Raw genomic sequence first — 24033 nt, forward strand, 5'->3', positions numbered from 1 at the left:
GTGCATCTCCGATGCCGGACGATTTTTAATTTTTTTGCATTTCATTTATTTTGAGTTATTATACAATTATTTACCATTCCATTGATCCTCTACAGGACTATAGTATACTCAGGTGACAGTTTAGCATATTGGACTACCTTTTCAAGTAATGAATCCTTAGAATTAGCTACAACTAGGATTAAACTTTAATGTATATATACAGGGGGAAAAACTTCTTCATAACTGCAAGACATTGCTAACCATATTGATTTGAATGTTTGGGCCATAATATGTGGTCACATTTTTCATGAGAATATAAAGGGGTGAAATTCTAGAAAACAACAACACGACTTCAGTTACTCGAGGAGCGTTGTGGCCTATGGGCCTTCCATTATCCATGTTTGCTGTTGTAACGCTTTGAAAAACAACAACAGTTGATTTGTATCTAAAATCATGATAATATTCAGTCATTTATCCCCCTACCCTTCCAGTGCTATCTGTTCTAACTGAATTTCCACAATGTTCAACTCCCATGAGTACTTTCAGTACTTTGATTAAATACTGTTGTTATCACTGAAATATATAATATAGAGCAATTTTTATTGAATTCATTTTTGATGACAAAATTACAGCCCTTTAAATAAAAATGAGATTCGTTCCTACAATGGCTTCAAAGTAAATGTTAAATTGTTCACTTTCCCCAGAATGTACGTTACAAGATGAAGATAATGAACAGTGACCAATCTCTTAACTCCTACGTGTATTGGGGACATTCATTTTATCAATATTGCGAAATACCTGAAATAATTAAAGATCTATTGGTTAATTATCTTGAATAGAAATGAAGAAAAGAAAATGAATATTACCTTACTCTCATTATAAGTTACACATTCTGCAAAGCCTTCCTTTCACATTGTTTCCCTCCAAAGTTTGAGCATATTCACTCGTGATTATAAAGCAGCTAATCATCTAAGAGGACATCATCCAATCACATTCTGGCGTTTATGTCACGTGATATTTCTGGTCGAGTAGACGAAACAGGAAACCATGTATATAGTGTATCATGATTATGTGGAACACGTAAGCATTAAAAGTGACTGAATCCGATACATACATGGTGTGTACCGGATTCAGTAACTTTTATTGTCCAGGCACCAGAGAGTGCTATCTGCGCGTATCTAATTCATTGTAGCTGATTAAAGTTCACATTGACTATTCATTTGATGGTGACCATTATCCTAGCCTACATGTACATTAATCACCTATCTTCTATTGGTGTAACAATCGACATTTGTAGCATAGAGATTACAATTAGTATAAATATCAATTACAAATATACATATACGCATGTGCGTTCATTTCAACCATTAAAGTTGACTCTCTCGGTAAAAAAACAAATGCTAATAAATTTATAGTTTCATCATTTCATTCTTATTTTATACACTAACTTAACGCTGTTTAAATGTGTTAATGAACTCTCGTGGTAACACATTCGTAACAGAAAATAGTCAAAATAAGCAACGGTACCAGAGGTAACGTGATACCACAAAAACAAAAATCTTATTCCTAACCCGCCTGGACACTACAACATCTTCCTCAACTTTTCAGCTTGATTTATTTCTAAATTCCCTTGGAAGAAGGCATGATTTTATCTTCTGAAAACCATTCCCCTCATTTTCTTGAGGTAGACAAAACTGTGTAATTCCATTTCTATATTCACTAACAAGAAACCCCTTGGAATCACCGTTCACATACATACAGTACTGTGCCCTTAAATAGCTGTGTTGTGTTGTTTGCGTGTATTTTCCGAATACATGTACGCACATGGTATCAACACAGATCAGCCATTGTGAACTACTTTTTATTATCAGATATTCATACGCAGTTAACAGTAGTAGCAAAACCAACCAAATTAACCACATAAAGTTCCGGATATAACATCTTCTCCCCCTTAAGATTGATGTACATACATTTGTCAATTACGTTAAACTTTATACTGCCAAAATGAAAATGTCCAAGGGTAAAGTGTCACTGATTGAGTTCACTGAATATAGTCTATATTTTAAGAACATGTCCATCACAACACACAAACATAGATGTATTATCTATACACATGTTAATATCAAAATAACCAACAAAAAAAATGTATGACTATTGAGTAGAGTTTGAAATAAACACACAGAGTTGTACAGGGGATTATTATGCCCCTAAACACAGTACAACTTATTCCTACACACACATATCAGGTATTGGTCTTCTGAGCACCAGAGTATACGAAATCTTCCATGATTTTTGGTTTGCGGATCCGAACTGGATATCGTTTCTCCTGTGCAATAGGCATGGCTTTTCGCGGTGTACGAACAACTTTCGATGTTCTCACTGGTGTGACATCGGACTTAAGCGGTTGCGAAACTTTCGACGTTCTCACTGGTGTGACAGGTTGCGATGTTCTGTACTCTGGAACATTCATCTCCTGGTCGTCACTATCCACGTATGTACCACTTGGTTCACTTGACTGTTTTGACTCTGGAATTTCTACGCTGGGCGTCATCATTGGAACTTGCGATACCACGATTTGATCTGCATGTCTCCTCCATTGAGTCATCGGGTCAACTTGCACACGATATGATACTGGTCCTGTTCGTTGCGCAATAGTTCCAGGAATCCATTTGTTATTTCCTCGATAATCTCTCATCATTACCGATTGTCCAGGTTCAAATTCTCTGTTATGCGCACTTCTCTGTGCACACATCTCCTGCTGCTTCTGTTTAACATGTGATTCGACATTTGGTCTCATCAGCTGCATTTTCGTTCTCAACTCTCTCCCCATCATCAGTATAGCTGGAGTTTCGTTGGTAGTACAATACGGAATATTTCTGTAAGCTAACAGAAAGTTTGCCAGTTTTTCCTTGATGTTACCCAAGTCACTTCTGCTGCATTTCATGGCTTGTTTGAATGTTTGTACGAAGCGTTCGGCAAGTCCATTACTGGATGGGTGATATGGTGAAGTTTTGATGTGTTTAATGCCATTGGCATCAACAAAATCTTCGAACTCCCTCGACGTAAATTGTGGCCCATTGTCACTCACAAGAGTTGCTGGAAGTCCGTTTCGGGCGAAAACTGTTCTCAAAACGTCAATTGTGGACGCTGATGTGGTCGTACTCATTTTGATCACCTCCGGCCACTTCGAATGTGCATCCACCATTATCAGGAACATAGATCCTAGGAAAGGTCCGGCGAAATCTATGTGGACTCTATCCCATGGTTTCGTGGGCCACTCCCATGCATTCAATGGTGCTCCTTTGGGTGCATTCTGATTCTGCTGACACCCATGACATTTCTTGGCCACGGTCTCAATATCCTGATCAATGCCTGGCCACCAACAGAAACTTCTGGCTAAATTTTTCATCTTGACAACACCCAGATGTCCTTCATGTATTTGGAATAACACTTGGTCTCTGAGTTTGGCAGGTATGATCACTCTCACACCCCACATCACACATCCATGATGTATACATAGTTCATTTCTGCGTGCATGAAATGGTGCCAGATCCCCCTCTTTATCTTTTGGTGTCCAGTCACTTTTCACACATGACATCACATGTCCGAGAATTACATCATTCCGAGTTTCCTGTTGAATCCTTCTACTGGAAACTGGTAGACATTCAATCTGTCCAATGTGAAATGCGTCCACCAAGTCTATGGATAAGTCAGACTCTGTGCTTTCCAAGGGTAGTCGCGACATTGAATCTGCATTAGCATGCTTGGACGTTTTCCTGAATCCGATCTCATAGTTGTATGCTGACAAGAATAGAGAATAACGCTGTAATCGTGATGATGAAGTCACTGGTACACCTTTCTGAGGATTGAATATATGAATCAAAGGCTGATGATCTGTGATCAACTTGAATTTTCTTCCAAACAAATAAGCGTGAAACTTCTTGATTCCCCAGATAATTCCTAAGGCTTCTTTATCAATTTGGGAGTAGTTCTTCTCTGCAGGCGCAAGAGAACGAGAAGCAAATGCAATTGGTTTCTCGGTTCCATCCGGTAACTCATGTGAAATCACTGCGCCAAGTCCATATGGCGATGCATCACATGCTAACGAAATAGGCAGATCTGGACTGTAGTGCGTCAACACCATATCTGAAGCAACCAAGTCCTTGACCTTGTTGAAAGACTCCTCACAGGCTTCAGTCCATTTCCATTGACAGTCCTTCTGCAGCAACTTGTGTAAAGGTCCAAGTACAGTTGCCAAATCCGGTAAGAATTTCCCATAATAATTCACCAATCCAAGAAAGGACCTAAGCTGCGACACGTTGGAGGGTGATGGTGCCTTGACAATAGCATCAACCTTTTCTGGTGTCTTGTGTAGACCATGTCTATCAATGACGTGTCCACAGAATGTGATGTTCTCTTTGAAAAATTCACACTTGTTTAAGTTCTCACGCAAACCGTATTCACTAAGTCTCTGCAACACTTTTTCTAAGTTTTGTAGATGCTCTTCATCTGTTTTCCCTGTGATCACCATATCATCTAGGATACATTGTGTTCCAGGAACCCCCTGTAAAATCTGCTCGATCGTTCGTTGCCAGATTGCTGGTGCTGATGCAATTCCAAATGCCATCCGGTTATAGCGATATAACCCACGGTGTGTGTTGATGGTCAATAGCTCTTTGCATTCTTCGTCCACTGGAAGTTGCAGGTATGCTTGTTTCAAGTCGATCTTGGAGAAATGTGATCCTCCATTTATGTTGGCAAAAATGTCATCAATTTTTGGTAGCGGATATTGATCAACATTAAGTACTGGATTTAATGTCACTTTAAAATCACCACAGATTCTCACACTGCCATTTTTCTTTAATACGGGTACAATCGGGGTCGCCCATTCACTGTGTTGAACTTTCGTAAGAGTACCTTCTGGTTCCAACCTCTCAAGTTCCTCCTCAACTTTTGCTCGCAATGAAAATGGTACAGTCCTAGCTTTGACGTACTTGGGTTTGTTTTCTTTGAGAGACAGCTTTACTGTGATACCTTTCAAAGTACGAACATCATCGTTAAATACGTCTTTGTATTTGTCCAGAATTTCACTGATGCTCGTCACCTTCACAGAGTGCATGGCATGTGTTTCTTTAATCACTTTCCAGTCCAATGGAATTTTTCTCAGCCAATCCCTGCCAAGAAGTGCGGTCCTCCTTTTTGAACCACATACAATGGCAATGTGTAACTACTGTCATTGTATTCTACTTGCACGTTAACACAACCGACTGGTTTAATGTGTTCTCCTGAATATGTTCGTAGTATCATGTCTGGTTTTCTAAATTTCTGTTTTCCAAACTTCCTATGGAATTCATCCTCAGCCATCACTGAGACAGCCGATCCGGTATCCAATTCCATCTGTGATGAAATGCCATTCAATTTCAGGTTGATCCAGATGATATCTTTACTTGATAGGTTATTTAGTTCTAAACTGGCGATGCAATCACCACCATCATCCTGGTATTCATCCACGTATCTAATCGGTTTCTTACGAACAGGTTTCTTGGGATTGGACCGACACGCTTTCTTGATGTGTCCACGTTTGTTGCAGTTATGGCACACCGTATCTTTGAATCGACAGTCTTGTGCTGTGTGTCCGCCTTCGTTACATCTGTAACATCGCACCGTATCTTTTCTGTAATCGTTCGACTTAGAATGTTTATTTCTGGGAGTCGCACGTGTTTGAAGTTTGTTTACTGCCCCGGTCTCTGTCTTGTTCCTTGACTGTAATTCTGTAGCGTCCTTGGCAGCTGATTCCATTGCAAGACTGATTTCCACTGCTTTTCCGAAAGATAAGTCTTTTTCCGATAGCAAACGCTTTTGAATGTGGGCATGTCTCATACCACAAACTAATCGGTCTCGAAGTTTCTCGTTCAGCGATGCATTAAAATCACAATGAATGGTAAGTTTCTTTAGTTGAGCTATATACTCAGCTATCGTCTCTCCCTCCTTTTGATCACGCTTGTCAAAACGGAAGCGCTCTGCCGTGCTAAGGGGTTTCGGGGACAAGTGGTTATTTAGTAGAGTCACAAGTTCTCCATAAGATTTTGCTGCAGGCTTGTCAGGAAAAGTTAGGTCACGTAACAAAGAATACAATTTTCCACCAATAAGACATAATAACGACGGTACCTTCTTTCCTGCATCTATTTCGTTGACTTCGAAGTACTGTTCAAAGCGCTCAACGTAACTTTCCCACGGTTCGATTGTCTCATCGAAGGGGTCAATTTTTCCAATTAATCCTAGTGCCGCCATCCTTGCGAATTATCACTGCAGATCCGGTTTTAAGGAACGAGTTATAAATCCAGACAAGAACGGAACGTTTTCTGCACTTAAATGTTTCACCTCGTCGCCAATTTGTTGTGTTGTTTGCGTGTATTTTCCGAATACATGTACGCACATGGTATCAACACAGCTCAGCCATTGTGAACTACTTTTTATTATCAGATATTCATACGCAGTTAACAGTAGTAGCAAAACCAACCAAATTAACCACATAAAGTTCCGGATATAACAAGCTGTACAATCAATATCAGTAGCGATGCTCCTCTGAAAAGAAAACATGCGATTTTGGACACAGATTCTGATTATTTCATGCTGAATATGTACAGTGTAGGCCACTCGGCATCCTGGTATTAATTTGATATCTGCTTTCTATTATATGTCAGTTTCTTATACTACGTTAAAATGATTGATTTTGAGGTTTAAAAGGTATAATAAATAAAATAGTATATTTACGTAGATAGTAGGTGTTGAAATCTTTAAGTTTTTATTCAAAGATGAATAACTCGAACATTATTTACTCGGATAATAGCCAGCAACGTAGTTGCCAAAATTTGTTGCAAGGGTAATTTTTAATGCAAAGTGAGATATTAATCAATTTTGAAAATTGTCAATACATGTATATGGCGGCACTGGACACAAGGTAAAGGGAAAAAATAGACCAATGAGAGAAAAATACTACCTTATGAGCAATGTGCCTTATCTTCCGGATTGTGGAAAAGAAAAAAGAAAAAAAAGAAAAGAAACCATGTGATATACCTTGTGAATGTTTTTTTTTATTACGGATATTTAAACCGTCGAGTGCCTGTGAGAGCGGTAATCTTAAAATACATATCGTGTTTTGTAACATTAAAGTTTTAGCAAACTCGATATTTTCTTTGTGTAAAGTTCAAATTCATCAATACTGCCACGGTGGTCTAGAGGTAGAGCGTTCGCCCCGTATGCGGAAGGTCAGAGTTAGAATCCCGGGCGCGACAGACCTAAGTCGATAAAACAGGCAGTGTCAGTTCCATCGCCAAAAGCTCGGCATCAGGTGTGAATATGTCACGGGTCCTCGGAGATGACCTTAAACACGGATGTCCCGTGTCACAGTAGATGTGGCATGCTAAAGAACCCCCACTTCTCAATAGCCGTGAGCGCCGAGCATAGGCCTAAATTTATGATAGTTCTATATTTATAAAAGAAATCATTCATTGAGCCAAATACTGAGAGTAAAAGAGAGAAAGAGGGGGTGGTGTAGAATGTATGTCAACTAGGCATAGGAATACAACCATTATACCAACACTATGATCATGCACAGAAACACTGCAGACGGCCCCGAGACCCTTCCTGTGTGCATCAAAAGTATACACAGCACCCTGATCTCTTGGCCAGGTAAATTCCAGGTAAATAACAATGACCATAGATGAGCTCCGCCCATATCCAGTGATCCGTGAAGAAACCGTACGGTATTATTTTTGTTGCGATTGATATGGGTTAAACTGTATTTCTTGCCCGCTTCAACGCTTCGTCTTAACCATCCTATTGACTCCCTTCCCTATCACAATGAATCAGACATTTCTTACCTTACATATACAAATAATGATTTACTGTTTCATTCGATGCATTTGTGAAGAAGTACATGTATGCACCCTCTCTCGAGAGGTCGCATCAGCCGTGAGCGCTACATCTAAATCAGGTATATGGAGCAATCCGTGCTCAATATCGATATGTAAAGAACAGCAGACAAAACTCAAATAGATGTAGACGAGTAGAAGAAACCAATGTATATAGATAAAGTACAAGATTACGATAGATTGTCACATAACGCTACGCAATAAGAGACTAATGAGAGTACCCTCCCCTGATCTGTCGGGATCGGGAATCTGTCATCTACATCGAACATTAAGGAGGTATTCTACATCGTCATAATGGCTGACTTCCTTTTAAAACATGGTGGAAAGTATAAATATTAGCAATATTTGTCTATACATCTAATAACAATTCGCCTAGATGAGTGGCTGAGTAGGTTAGCACGTTGACTGCTGAACTGTAGACAGCGTGTTCGAGTCCAGCAGGGATTTTAATTTTTTCTCAGACTGCTTTCAACTAAAACTGTAGTTTTTGACTAAATACACTGTAAAGTAAATTTGAAAGTTTTTAATTTCAAAATATTGTTGTACGTATCCTCCACTTCTTATCCTTATCAAATTTCTCTGGTGTAGCATACCTCCTTAAGTTCAAAGTGAGGCTCTCTTCATTAATGACAAGAAAGTGTTTCTTATATATTTAATCCAGTTAAACTGTGTAACGTAGGAGTTTGATGAAAATGCAAAAATGCATTTCGATGACAACATAGATACACTAGACATGGCATTTTCAGGAAATGTTCCATATTTAACCGTCATGTGCCTGTGGGGGGAATCTTGAACGCAAATTGAAGGTTTGCATTGGTCAGCTTTACATACAGTTGAATCAGGTCGATATTGCATCGTTTCCCTTTGACATCTTCTCATTTATGATCAATGAAGTAGAATGCATTCATGTTCGTAAGACTGACGTGCTATACCCTGTTTAACAAAACAGGAAGTATAACTGAAACAGGTGAATATATATATTGACGAGTGATTATGTATCCTATGACGAATAGAAAATAGAGAACACGGCAAACATTTATTCTGGATTTCTTCATATCAAGTTATTCACGCGTGTAACGGTTATTTCCTGTCGTATTTGAGATAACGTTTTTGTACAAGGGCCATACACCAAGACGTACTCTGGGAAACTATAAACTGCTGATTGAATGAAGAAGATGAATGTCTTTCTTAAAACCATTACTCAGCTTTGAGATAGAAATATTTAACTTTGTCGATCTTTGGTTAAAGAAAACATCAACAAACCAACTACTAGGTGAATTAACTCCGTTTACCTGATTACGATAGAAGGCTCACGGTGGGTGTACACGGTCAACAGGAAATAATTACTCCTCCTAGACACCTGATCTGACCTCTTTTTGTGTCTAGGGGTTTATGTTTGCCCTACCCTTAATTTTGCATTATTCATAGGAGTTACGAGATTTATCACTGTTCGTTATTTTCACTTTTTATAGGAGTTACGAGATTTATCACTGTTCGTTATCTTCACTTTTTATAGGAGTTATGAGATTGATCACTGTTCGTTATCTTCACTTTTTATAGGAGTTATGAGATTGATCACTGTTCGTTATCTTCACCTTTATAGGAGTTATGAGATTTATCACTGTTCGTTATCTTCACTTTTTATGATAGTTGTACATGAAACCTCAGTTACCCAAACTCAACTAAAATTGATGTGTCTTCCCCAAAATTATGCTTATTTGTTAATTACCGAAAATCAAAGAGTTTCGTTTTCTTTTCTGTCAGTGGAATTATTATCCTTGACCCTGGTTTTAAGTGTTTTCTGCTCATTGGTATTCTCCTTGACCTTGGTTTGAAGTGTTTTCTGATCATTCGTTTCTGTTTGATTTGCACGAGTAGACGACAACATGCAGGAAACAGAAATATGAGACAAAATATGCAACATGTTCCAGAAATTATGAACACACCATCAACCGATAACGTAAGTACAAATCTGAATTCTGTACATGCACCTGTGTACCCCTCTCCGAACCACAACCTGTGAATTTAGACATCCATGGAAACGCTGGTCAACCGCTACAGATTCCGAAGATTTCTTGACGTTATTTGATATTTTTTATGATTATTATTTAAATGCTGTATTAAAATAATTTCTTGTACATCTTTTTTTTTTTTCGTTTTGAAAATAACCAAACAACGAAATAATTCAAATATTTCTGTGCATGAGTAAAAAATTTAAGAAAGTTTATTGCCTCTTGTTCGTTGCGTTATCGTGTACGATTGCTACTTGACAAATTAAAAGACAGGAACTGATCGTCTGCAAAATACCCCAAGCATACCCCCACTCTCGTGTATACATAGCTATTACCAATCCCGTGAATCTGATTTTTTTAAAACAAAAATGAACCTCTGTGATATCACAGCGATAGTATATATATATATATATATATATGCATTCTTGTATGATTCTTATTCTTAAAACAATGCAAAGAAGTCTTCGTAAATGTGAGATAAAAATCCCTCCAAATCAACATAAAAACGTATGACTTTTCAACACTAACACGACAATTCCTCACGATAAATTAAAGACTAGCCTTTTTGACTTCAAAGACAGCTGCTTCTTCAATAAAATTGGAACACGAAACTATTTCATTTCTTGTGAGCAGTCATCCGGAAAATTATACTTTGTTAAAGGGACTGATTCACGATTCTCCTCTAAAGTTTTTCACTTTAAATGATCAAAATCTACCGTCTAATGTGTTTAGGAGGTTTCACAAGAAATTAAGGTTATACATTATTATAGAATCAATTTATGTATATAAATTGTTTAGGTCGTTTGGCTTGTTATCTTTAGACTAGGTTCTTTTAATAGCCACTTCTTTATTTAGAACATGCATAGTGCTCATGCGCAGGTTCTATATTTTTTCGGGTTTTTTCCAGCGCAATGGCTTTAGATTGGCTAGATTTAGTAAACATTGGCGAATTCAGATCTCATGCTTGTTTTCCTGCTATTTTCCCGTGGAATATTACTTTTGACATCAACTCTTCTGCACGAATCTATTCTTTATTCCCGTTGAACCTTCATGATCAGGTAATTTGATCGCTGTGGTACCTGTGTAGTGGTTTGGATTTTTATTTCCATAGCCCTGGTTTCGTAATTTATATTTACTTATTATTTGCTAGTATTTCAGTATGATAATGTTATTTACATTGAGTTTTCAGTTATTACTGACGTAAAACCCCTTTATTGTTAGTCGTTTATAAGCTAGGTTATGTGTTGACTTTCCACATGTTTTACTTTTAAAACAGGAAGTGTCATCCATGTTGGCAGTCTTTCCGTAGTACTTTTGATAGCTGTGTTCTAATTGGCTAAGTTAGCCTTAGGATCTTTGATATCTATTGGCGTTTATTTTTGGGCATAGCTAGGGTATTTAAAGCCGTGTTCGTGTAGTTTTCTTCACTTGGTTGGGGATAAGCCTCATGGCACTTTATCTCTGCTTTTAATGCCAACCTCAAGGTACACGGCATTCTAGGTTTCATTTAGCACGTGCTGAGCGAGCACTTTATGATTAGAGTTAGGATGTTAGGATTTTTATAGATAAGTTAGGTTCCCTTTCCAAGTCCAGCCTGGTTTTAGGAGATGTAGATAACAGATGTTAATTCTAGAACCACTATTCTTTATTATTTTGCCCTTTATATTTTTGGTGTAGTTCATTTGCTGGGTTAGTTATTTTTAGAGCCCAGACTTTTCAGTGTTTTTCATAGTTCAACTCTAGAGTGTTGATAGAGTTCATATTGGGTGATGTAGCTCATTTTCCTTACATTTTCCAATTCAGTTATTTATAGTAGTGTTTATTCTTAGAGAGATTTTTGACCATTTTCATTAGTATGGAGGCTCAGTAGGGACATATAATTTTTTTAATTTAGTCTCATATTTTTCATAGGTCTTCCACATTCCTGCCAATTTCTATTATTTATATAGATTTTTTTCATAAACTATTTATTTATTTATTGAGATTATTGTTGTTCATTTACTAAATTAAATCATATTTCTGATATAACTTTATTTGTTTCTGTGAAATTTCCATAGACTTTACTATTTGTTATATTTTGATCATTACTAATTATTTGTTATCATTTACAAAGGTTAATTCTCACTTTATTAAATTCATTAAACTTTAAACAGTGTTTTCATTTAGCGTTGATCATAGTTCAGAAATCCCCTTACCTGGGTTGATCATTGTAAACTGGAGGTAGTTTACCACGTTAAGCCAAGTTGGCTGGTAACTTTCATATTTTATCAGTTAAAGAGTTCTGCTTTCCGGTTACATAATTTTTGGTGCCGTGACCAGGATTTCTGAATAGAAACCATGACTTCGCTAGATTCAGGTTTAGGAAGAGCTACATCAACCCCTAGAGTTGATAGGTTGAGTTCTAGTCCTGAACCCCTTAGACAGTCAAGGTGGGGTAGAACAATCAAACCCCTTGTTGTCTACTCTCCTTGAGACCAGGCATCTAGGCATTTTATTTTTTTTTAAATGCCTATGTAAATAGTTATTTTCATTTTTGAACTCTATACTATATGATATATTATAACAAAGGTTTGAGTTGATATTTTTGTAGTGATGACAAGAGATATTTAATTTTTGAAATATCTTAGTCTAATTAAAGAAAATCTTGATTACTTATTGATGATTTAGTTTTTGGTGGTCATCTTTTTCTTGAGAATAACATTCAAGTTACCACTGTATTTGACTTTAGTGATACAAGGTCAATGATAGATGTTTTATTTATTTATTTAATGAAACACAGTAGTTGGTAATGATTTATAGTTATCTAGAAGTCAAAACAGTACATTTCAGTTCTTTTGGTTTATTCAGTTACAGTATCAATAGATATGAATCATTGAGAGCTTGGTATCCCTAGATTAATACTGACCGTAGATGATCTTTAAGTTATCTCCCTTGTACTGTGCTGAAATCAACACTTAAGTTTTTCTTATAGTTATTCTATGAGAGGAATTGATAGATGACTACATTGATTAACTTTCCATATTCTGATATTATTTAAAGTCTTAGAATTTAAGATTTAAATTTTAGAAGTTATTTTCTAAGACTTCAGAACTTGCATTAATGGTTATTAATTTATTTTCATATTTTCTAATCTTTGTTTTACAATTTTTTTCAAATTGTCAGATGGATCCTTTAGAGATAAAAATAGATCCTTGCGAACTTGAAGAGTTTGAGGCCCAGGAGGAGGCAGTGGCATCGGTTTGGCCAGATGAAGGACAACCTTGTCCAGTTAACAAATGTCCGTCACTTCCTCATATCTTCAAGAAACTTGGAAGTTACCGCGTACATTATCTAAGATTTCATAAGGAGAAGTGCGCCATGTATGAGTGTCCAAGTTTGTTTTGCGACAACATTTTTTACAAACGTAATGATGCATATCGACATCTGCAAGAGGAGCACGCGGGGTTGCAGTTTTGCATTTTTAAGAAATATGACACCAATCCCAGATTTGTGCATCCACAGGGTTATTCGATGCCACTTCCTGCAGTTGATAAGAAAGCCAGGGACTTGGCCGCTTCTTCACGTAAAAGATCTGTTAAAGAACCCCTCTTCCATCTTTCCAGTAATGCCAATACCCGAGATGAGAGGTTTCCTCCTGGTGGATATAAACACTAAAATTTTCATATATTATGTATTATAGTTGTTTAAACAAAAATTTATTGTAAATTTAGTTTTTTTAAGGGGGGAGGAATGTAGTGGTTTGGATTTTTATTTCCATAGCCCTGGTTTCGTAATTTATATTTACTTATTATTTGCTAGTATTTCAGTATGATAATGTTATTTACATTGAGTTTTCAGTTATTACTGACGTAAAACCCCTTTATTGTTAGTCGTTTATAAGCTAGGTCATGTGTTGACTTTCCACATGTTTTACTTTTAAAACAGGAAGTGTCATCCATGTTGGCAGTCTTTCCGTAGTACTTTTGATAGCTGTGTTCTAATTGGCTAAGTTAGCCTTAGGATCTTTGATATCTATTGGCGTTTATTTTTGGGCATAGCTAGGGTATTTAAAGCCGTGTTCGTGTAGTTTTCTTCACTTGGTTGGGGATAAGCCTCATGGCACTTTATATCTGCTTTTAATGCCAACCTCAAGGTACACGGCATTCTAGGTTTCATTTAGCACGTGCTGAGCGAGCACTTTATGATTAGAGTTAGGATGTTAGGATTTTTATAGATAAGTTAGGTTCCCTTTCCAAGTCCAGCCTGGTTTTAGGAGATGTAGATAACAGATGTTAATTCTAGAACCACTATTCTTTATTATTTTGCCCTTTATATTTTTGGTGTAGTTCATTTGCTGGGTTAGTTATTTTTAGAGCCCAGACTTTTCAGAGTTTTTCATAGTTCAACTCTAGAGTGTTGATAGAGTTCATATTGGGTGATGTAGCTCATTTTCCTTACATTTTCCAATTCAGTTATTTATAGTAGTGTTTATTCTTAGAGAGATTTTTGACCATTTTCATTAGTATGGAGGCTCAGTAGGGACATATATTTTTTTTTTATTTAGTCTCATATTTTTCATAGGTCTTCCACATTCCTGCCAATTTCTATTATTTATATAGATTTTTTTCATAAACTATTTATTTATTTATTGAGATTATTGTTGTTCATTTGCTAAATTAAATCATATTTCTGATATAACTTTATTTGTTTCTGTGAAATTTCCATAGACTTTACTATTTGTTATATTTTGATCATTACTTATTATTTGTTATCATTTACAAAGGTTAATTCTCACTTTATTAAATTCATAAAACTTTAAACAGTGTTTTCATTTAGCGTTGATCATAGTTCAGAAATCCCCTTACCTGGGTTGATCATTGTAAACTGGAGGTAGTTTACCACGTTAAGCCAAGTTGGCTGATAACTTTCATATTTTATCAGTTAAAGAGTTCTGCTTTCCGGTTATTTTTCATATTTTAATAAGCGTCACCTCGGAGGAGCTAGACGCCATGCATGGAAATTTTTGAGCGTGCTTCTGTTTTGATGACTACAACCCTTTGTACTGTGTGCTAACTATTGCTAGTGTCGCTTCTCATCGGAGATTCACATATTCGCCGGTTTCAGCAGTATTTAAATGCCACAAACTTCGATTCCATTAATATAGCAGGTTTGAGTGCGCTACGATTCTATGGTATTAGTGGCGGATCTATCGGGAACGAGCATCACATCCAATCTATCTACTCCGTTGTGAGAAACTGGAGACCACGTCGTGTGATCGTGAATTTGGGCGGCAACGACCTAGACTCAACTGAGGATGTGGACTGTGTTGTGTTGCGATTAATTTGTTTTCTCACACAACTCAGTAGACGTTTTCACCTTTCAACTGTTGTTGTGTTGAGTTTTATTCAACGCCACAGAACCAGAAACATACCTCCCTATTTATATAACGCTCGTGTGAACGAAGCCAATTCATTATTAAAACATCACGCGACTATGGCCAATATCCGGTTTTGGAAGCTGAGAGGTTTTACAAATAGTGAACATAACATTTTCTGTGATGGGGTTCATTTGAATTCCCTGGGACAATATAAGTTTTTGAGACAAATCAGGGGAATTCTTTTAGCTTTTCTTGATACCAATACTTGTACCCTTTGAAGACAGGGGCTTCAGGGTTCTATTATTTCCTGTCTATATTTTCATTTGTATATTTTTGTGATGTATTTTTTCTGTTTTCCAGCCGGATGATCTGTTTACGGCATTTTTATTTCCAGCTTTTTGACGTAGGTGTTCCGGCGTTTACACTGTTGCATTTCCAGGGATATTTACTTTTATATTTTGCCTGGAGTAGGTAAGACATAAATTATTATTTTTACAATGGGACGTAAGTCCCCTTTAAACCACATTAGCCTTGGTGCTATATATGACATACTGCTTTAATTAACCATTCCAAGCCAGCCTTGGGCTATGTTAGTGGTTTGACTTTACTTACCTTGTGCCACATATAGTGGCCAGACTTAGTACATCACACCAGCCTTTGTGCTATGTATGTGGCTTACATTATTTACTTTACTTACCTCATCAGCCTTTGGGCTATATGTAGTGGTTTGGTTCATTGAATCAAATCAGCCTTGGTGCTACGTATAGAGGCTTACCACATCAGCCTTTGTGCTACGTTTAGTGGTTTGACTCATTTACATTACTTACCACATCAGCCTTCGTGCTACGTATAATGGGTTGGTTCTACTAAATCAAACCAGCGGTTGTGCTACGTTTAGTGGTTTGACTGGCTCATACCAGCCTAAGTACCCTAAATGGTTTAGACTGGCCTTCTTGTTATACTGTTGTATTTTTCTTGAGCTAGATGGCTTCCAGACCTAAACGAAGACGAACCAAACCTGCGTCCAATCCAACCATTGTTCCTGCAGCTGAACAAGTCACCGCTCAACCAGGTCCAAGCTTCCCCTTGCCTGATGTTAGTGCCATATTCCAGACATGCATGGCACAAGTCATGCCGACTATAGAGGACACTTTTAAAAAGTGCCTGGAAAATTATTTCCAACAAACTCCTTCATCGACTGCCAGCTCTCCAAGTGCCAACCTTTCGCAGTCTCCACCAGCTCCGTCCCTTCTACAAGAACTTACAGGAGACATCCAGCAAGGGATCTCAGTTACCAATGATTGCCTTTTCTCAGGTACCCTCCCCAATGCCCCTTCAGCTAAGACAGCAATTCACCTTACTTTGGGTATTGACCAAAAAATTCGCACTAAAATTCACAGTGGGGAATACGTCACTTCTCAAACCTGCTGAGGCAGACTCTGATTATCACACTGTGGATAAAGACGGTCAGTTAGTCTTTATTAAAGCCACCGACAAACCCACAGTTAACTCTTTGACCAGATGGATGGAATGTTTTCACATTTTTGTAGCTATCTACTCTGAAAAATTCCCACAAGAAGTACCAAATTTGATGACCTATGCCCAAATCATCCAAAATCTTTCTCGCTCCAGTGGAGACAAGGCAGCCATTACTTATGATGAGCGATTTAGATTATGGCGCCAACAGGACCCTGACTCCTGTCCATGGCAGCAAAGGAATCTTGAACTATTCCAAGAAGCAATAGTGCAGGGTTTGGAATTTAAGCTAAAACCCAAAACCCAGCCCTTTCGTGCTCCCCAGGCAAAACACAAATATTGCTTTGCCTATAACAACACTGGATCCTGTCCTAAGGGATCGTCCTGCCTACACCCCCATATGTGCCAATATTGCGCCGCCAAGCACCACCGCAGGCAATGTCCCTCCAGACCAAAAACCAATAGCAAGGCAGATGCCAAGCCCACGAACGCCTCCAACAAGGCATTGCCCCCCTTTAACAAACTATGATCTCAGTATTGTTTCACCCTTTAATGTTCACTACCTCCAGCATTATCTGTCAGGGTATGACCAAGCCCTCTCTAATTTCCTCATTGATGGGTTTTCTTTTGGTTTTAAAATTCCCTACATTGGTGAGCGCAAGTTTCGATTATCTGATAACCTATCCTCTCTCAAGGGGAAGGAACATATTTTGTTTCACAAAATCCAAAAAGAACTTGAAGCCAAACGAGTAGCAGGACCTTTCATGTCACCCCCATTTCCCAATATACAAGTGTCCCCCCTTGGTTTAGTGCCCAAAAAGCACCTGGGGAGTTCCGATTGATCCATCATTTGTCTTTTCCCGACGGTGACTCTATTAATTCCCATATACCCAAAGAAATGACTACTGTTAGCTGTCAGTCTATTGATACAGCTATTTCTCTTATTAAACAGGTGGGAAAGGGGGCTCTCTTGGCTAAGACCGACCTAGAAAATGCTTACAAGCAAATATCTATTCATCCTGGCGACTTCGAGCTGCTAGGCTTTTGGATATTCGGTTCCTTTTTCTACGATAAGACATTACCTTTTGGTTTAAGCTATGCTTATCAACTTTTCGAGAAATTCAGGTCAGCTTTGCAGTGGATTCTACAAAACAAATTTCAGGTACCTACTTGTGTGCATGTTCTAGATGATTTCCTTTTCATTGGTCCCCCAAACTCTTCAGTATGCTACAGTTTACTTTTGGCCTTCTACTCTTTAGCTAGAGACCTTAATATCCCGATTAAGTATGAAAAAACAGTATATCCAGCAACAACTTTAACTTTTTTGGGCCTCGAGTTGGATACTATTAAGTTTGAGGTTAGACTACCATCTGACAAGTTAGAACATTTAAAGTCTGAAATCCAGATTTTCCAAAACAAACGAACTGCTACTCTCCATCAGTTACAATCTCTTATTGGTTCATTGAATTTTGCTTGTGCAGTTGTTCCACCGGGTCGGGCGTTTCTTAGACGAATCATTGACCTTACCCGGGGTCTTCAGAAGCCTGGTCATCATAGGCGTCTTGATAAAGAAACACGCGCAGATTTGCAGGCATGGGCAGTTTTCTTGCAACATTTCAATGGTAAAGGTTTCTTCCCTTCCGGGGTTCAACACACATCTTCGTCATTGCACCTGTTTACAGATGCAAGTAACATAGGTTTCGGTTGTGTGTTTGGTCGTAAATGGTTCTATGGTTCTTTCGCTAAGGATTGGATTAGTTACCACATATCAGTTCGGGAGTTTCTACCTATCGTCATTGCATTTGACCTATGGGGTAGCCAGTTAAGTAACAGCACAGTAGTTTTACATTCTGACAACATAGGGGTAGTACACATTATCAACAAAAATTCCTCACGAGATCCTTTTCTCAGGCAGCTTATGCGGAGACTTATGGTACTTTCCTTGAAGCATAACATTTACTTCAAGGCCCAACATATCCAGGGTATCAGTAATATAGCTGCTGATTTACTCTCTCGATTGCAGGTTCAAAAGTTCAAAGCACGGTTCCCATATATGGACCAGGAATGTACCGCTGTGGATCCCACCCTGATAACTCTCTGACAAGGACGTCAGAGTTCTTGCTGTTTAATTCCTTATCTCCAACTACTATAACGGCCTATAAGTCTGCTTTTCAGTCTTATAAATCTTTCGTAATGCAAGTTTATGGTCGCAATACTCCTCTCCTTCCACCTCTCTTAACACATCTCGTTAGTTTCATTGATCATTGCTATCAGATGAATTTATCTGTATCCACGACTCGCACAACCTTATCCGCCCTCAGCTTTATTTTCAAGTTAAGTGCCAGCGAAGACTTAACACAACATTTTTTAATCAAGAAAATGATCCAAGGTTTCAAAAATGCCAAACCAACTTGTGATCCAAGGCTTCCCATTACCCCGGTTATTCTCGGTAAATTGGTACAGGCCTTGCCTTTTACTACTGATTCCATTTTTTCAAGAACTATGCTTCATGCTATGTTTGTATTAGCCTTCTGTGCCTTTTTGAGAGTAGGGGAAATTACTAAAACCCATAATAAAAAATCTCATTATCTCCTTTTCGGAAACATAGCTAGTGGAATTGACGCTAACAATCGCGGCTTTATTGACATCACCCTTCCTCATTTCAAACATTCCAAGTCTTCTACTACTATCCATTTACAGCAAAATCGTTCCAATTCCTTACTTTGCCCCTATAAAACCCTGCTCGACTATATCTCCATCAGAAAACATTCTTCCCCAGGGTCCCCTCTTTTCTCCTTTATGGATGATTCACCTGTTTTACGGCATTACTTTACGACTCAACTTCGTGCTGCCCTTCATTTTTGTAAGTTAGACCTGGTACGGTACCAGGCTCATAGCTTTAGAATTGGAGCAGCAACAACGGCAGCTGCCACGGGTTACACTGAACTTCAAATTCAAAAGATGGGCCGTTGGAACTCTGATGCCTTTAAAAAGTATATTCGTATCCCCTCCATTACCTTGGGCTAAGAGCCTGTTGCTTATATGCACTGTGCTTGGTTCTCAAGCGATATATCTGATTCTTCAGGCAGGAGCTCCAGCCTGTAATACACCCGTTTCCTAGAGACAGGGGCTCTAGCTAATCCTTCTGTTCCTAGAGACAGGGGCTCTAGCTAATCCTTCTGTTCCTAGAGACAGGGGCTCTAGCTAATCCTTCTGTTCCTAGAGACAGGGACTCTAGCTAATCCTTCTGTTCCTAGAGACAGGGGCTCTAGCTAATCCTTCCGTTCCTAGAGACAGGGGCTCTAGCTAATCCTTCTGTTCCTAGAGACAGGGGCTCTAGCTAATCCTTCTGTTCCTAGAGACAGGGGCTCTAGCTAATCCTTCTGTTCCTAGAGACAGGGGCTCTAGCTAATCCTTCTGTTCTTAGAGACAGGGGCTCTAGGTAATTTGTACCCCTGGTCTATCACGTCTTAGATCATTACATGTACCTGCCCTCATCCTTGGTCTTTAATGTTTTACCCACCTTGTACTGTAGCTGTGTGATGGGGTGGCAACAAGCCAGGTTTTTAGGTCCTTTTTGTGTTCACTATGCTGTCTTGTTGTGGTGGCCTATGACACCCCATCTTGTATGTTTTTTGTGTACATATAGGTGTTTTGTTCACCTTCACCTGTATATTTTGTATTCAGTTTTGTCACAGCAATGACTCAACCATATTGTATTTTCTCTGTACATATGTTTGTTTGTCCCCTTTTACCTGTAGATCTTTGATTAGGTTTGTCACAGCAATGACTCAGGGACATACTGGTTTGCATATGTTGTTTATTTTTGCTACTTTGCACTACTAGTCAAACCTTATCTATGCATTTAGTCACATTGCATTATACTGTTTATTGGAGTTGCTGCTAGTCAAATTTGACCTTATTTTTTATGTACTGTCCCGATTTTTAGTTGGGATATACCATTGTTATCTGGCTTATTACTTTGTCATTTATCTATTGAATAAATGACCTTTCTTATTCCTCAATATGTGTTTTTTCTAATTCTACCATAGTAGTCAACCGACATAAAAAGTTTATCATTTGTTGTGTAAACAAAGATTGGGGTATGTTATTGTTTACATAGTTTTCAAAATGCATTGCTATCGATCTAAGTTTATGACATACAATTACCATATTTCAAACATTTTTAGGTAAAAAGTTGTCGTTTAAAAATCAAATATGTGACTTTGCAAATTTAGGATGCTTTAAATTACAAAATTAATATTTCTTTAGTTTGTTTGCAAACATAAGAAAGACTCCAGTCTTGTTTACATAACACAGCTTTAAGAATCAAATATCACTCTCATCATTGCAATAAGGAGGCCTAAATTTTCGTTATCAACTTTAAATGAGTGATATATTTAATGTTTAACATTAAAAATTAAGAATATTTTTCTCATAATGTGAACCAGTACCTTTAAACACCACTCTGATCCTAAGCGCAAATAATCTTAAGTTGATTTTGAAAAGATGATGGAGGTCCTCATTCACGACTTCTGCGTAGTATTTGATCTGCAGGCATGTTTGTGGATATTTCGTATGACTAAGACGTGTTCTACATAGGTCTTAGGACACGTCTTAGTCTTAACTTAGTTTCTCGAAGCGAAGTTTGTAAAAACATGGCGGCAGTCTTGATATTGATGTAAAGAGCTCACAGATACCGTGAGAGGATATGTAGAGACATTGACAACCTACTAGATTAAGTTTCCTCAGCTGAGAAATTTAGGTTCGTCTTCTTACTCATGAAGATACATGAACACTACTCCGTAGATCTCACAGATCAAATTTAGACCGGTTTAAAACCAATGGGACTACACTTTGTGTTGAAAATTAAAATGAATATGGTATACACAATACCTATACATCTATGCGCGATAACATTTCTGTCAAACACACATTGTCTTTTTTAATCTTTCATGAAAGTAAGGTTTTGTACAGAACAGTTGGCATGCGTATTACTATACGTCTATTTAAAGCTACCTGGTACAATGGGTGGACAAAAGCGGTTTATTGTGATCCATAATGTGTTTAACACTTTGCACACTGATTTTGACTACGGATACCTCCATTTACCTGATCAAGATACACGGCTCACGGCGGGTGTGACCGGTCGACAGGGGATGCTTACTCCTTCTAGGCACCTGATCTCACCTCTGGTATATCCAGGGGACGGATTTGCCCAACTCTCTATTTTGTTTGTCCAGTAGTTAAGTACTTCGTTACTAGCTTGAAAATACGGATGTATATTTAATTGATGTGATAAAATTTAGAAATTCATTTCAAAATTAAGGATTATCTCCTCATACATAGCTCTTATCCTTAGACGAATTTGACTCCAGTTTTGGGCACTCTGTTTTTCCCTAAAATAGCCCTTACAAGTTTACTAGTTGTTTGTCGTTTAAACACATAAATTGAGAGGTAGCATTATGCAAACAATGAAATAAAATGGGATTTATATAGGATTTATGACATTGATGACTACTCGTTATCTTCGACTTTTTGCACTGGAAACATTTTTGTAATGTCGACATATACAACGTTATGAGTGTACACCATTGGAGGTACCTAGGACTCAGTTATAATGAATTCTCAGGGAGCGTTCTCTCCTATGTAAGCAATTTGTTAAAACATATATAATCGTGGAGATCCAGGTTAGAATAGGTCCTAAGTACCCCTTGCCTGTAAGAGGCTACTGAATAGGAGTGGTCCTTCGAATGCAGGTGTGGCACAATAATATTCGTCCCTGTCCAAAGGCCGTAAGCACCGACCATGCATGTAGGCTGAGCAGCCCTTCAACGATTATGGCGATATCTCAATATGAGTGAAGAATTCTCGAGCGGGACGATGAACAATATACATTTTGTACAACCAATCAGCCATACATATAATCCAATTATTATGAAATAATTCACTTTTTTTTAATTATCAAGTAAGACGATAGAAGGAACACATAAAAGAGTAATACATTTATACAACATAAAGATACGTTCATACAAAAATCGCAGTCATGGTGTCTCTTAAATTTGTAATGGTTGAACAGCGTTTGCATTGATCTCTAAATTGGCCGGCTGTGGTTCGGAGAAAGGTAGAAGTCGGCCCCATACACAGGAGGGGGTGCCTCATATGCAGAAACAGGGACAGTTACGTGGTGCTCTGGTACCTCCTCATTCCTTACAATCGATAGCCTATCCTAATATTGATATGAAAACTAAATCATTTCAAGAACAAAGTTATTAATAGAGACAAATATCACAATGCCATTCATCTCAACAATATTCACGAATTACAGAAGTTATAATACTATTTTAGCAGTATTTGTTTTAAGTATCTATCATCGTACAATTCATATTACAGATGTTAACTTACGTTATCTTGTGTATTTACAATTACAGGAACACACTGACGAATCGGAACAGGTTGGACAATTTCAGACATATTGTTCGCATTTCTCTTTCTACGAGCACACACCATGCAGCAACATGTGATCAGTAAAAGCTTAACAACAATTATAAGGATAACTCCACTGAAAAAAAAACGGTGAAATTCATTGATTAATAAGTTATCGAAATAACATTATATTTACAAGTAGTTGGGTAACTGAAATTTCCTTTACAACTATATTACTTCCGTAATTTACTTACAAGTGCCAGTCCTCCATAGATGAACTTTTAAGTTTTTGTTGTTTTCTCTCTAGATCATAAACGTAAAGATTGTGAAAAATATGAATTTCTTTCTCAGTTGCACTTCATTTGTTGTATAATAAATGTACATCAGTGCTCACTTACATTGCAGTTAATGATGTCCCAGAAAACGTTTTCAAGGGTGAATTCTGTACAAGGACGGGGAATACCCATTACATGCATGGTTAAATCCAGAGTGGATATGTACACCCCTACTAACGTTATTGTTATTCAAATTTACACCACGTGGTTTTTTTTTACCCATTAAAAGGTTAGAGGTGAGGTCAAATTCCGCAGTGAAGGAAACCGGAAATAAATCTGTCAAAGCTATAGTCATTTTCTATATACTGTAATAGACATGTATCATCAATGCAAATGCATATTACGTAGAAAATTCAATTGAGTACTGTCATACCAGCGATGATTATGAAATATTGAAAAGCTCAGGAAGTTAAAGTCATTTAAAGATCTAGATTGTAGTTTAACTGATATTTAGTCTTACTGTCGTGTCATGGGGGGGGGGGGATCTTTTCTCTGGGGGGGCGGGGGGTAATAGT

At 37.8% G+C, this 24033-nt stretch overlaps 1 protein-coding gene and 2 long non-coding RNA genes across 3 annotated transcripts; 1 reads left to right on the forward strand and 2 right to left on the reverse strand.

The window, feature by feature from the left end:
• Positions 1–2221: 2221 nt before the first annotated feature.
• Positions 2222–5098, reverse strand: LOC125679755 (uncharacterized protein K02A2.6-like). The gene has a single exon (XM_048919221.2). The coding sequence runs from the start codon at positions 5096–5098 to the stop codon at positions 2222–2224; it is 2877 nt and encodes a 958-aa protein (XP_048775178.2).
• Positions 5099–10838: 5740 nt separating this feature from the next.
• On the forward strand, positions 10839–14596 carry LOC125681741 (uncharacterized). The gene is made up of 2 exons (XR_007372312.2): positions 10839–10983; positions 13088–14596. It is a non-coding gene; the product is annotated as an uncharacterized LOC125681741 (long non-coding RNA).
• Positions 14597–22747: 8151 nt separating this feature from the next.
• Positions 22748–23715, reverse strand: LOC125680765 (uncharacterized). Its single transcript, XR_007372068.2, has 4 exons — positions 23582–23715; positions 23438–23486; positions 23163–23319; positions 22748–22986 (listed from the first exon to the last, which is right to left on the reverse strand). It is a non-coding gene; the product is annotated as an uncharacterized LOC125680765 (long non-coding RNA).
• Positions 23716–24033: the final 318 nt, after the last annotated feature.

The sequence above is a fragment of the Ostrea edulis genome, chromosome 2 (genome assembly GCF_947568905.1).
Source record: "Ostrea edulis chromosome 2, xbOstEdul1.1, whole genome shotgun sequence".
Lineage (NCBI taxonomy): Eukaryota > Metazoa > Mollusca > Bivalvia > Ostreida > Ostreidae > Ostrea > Ostrea edulis.

What these genes read in the sequence shown, in the direction of transcription:
- LOC125679755 (XM_048919221.2), bottom strand. Translation starts at nt 5,098, where the DNA reads ATGCACTCTGTGAAGGTGACGAGCATCAGTGAAATTCTGGACAAATAC.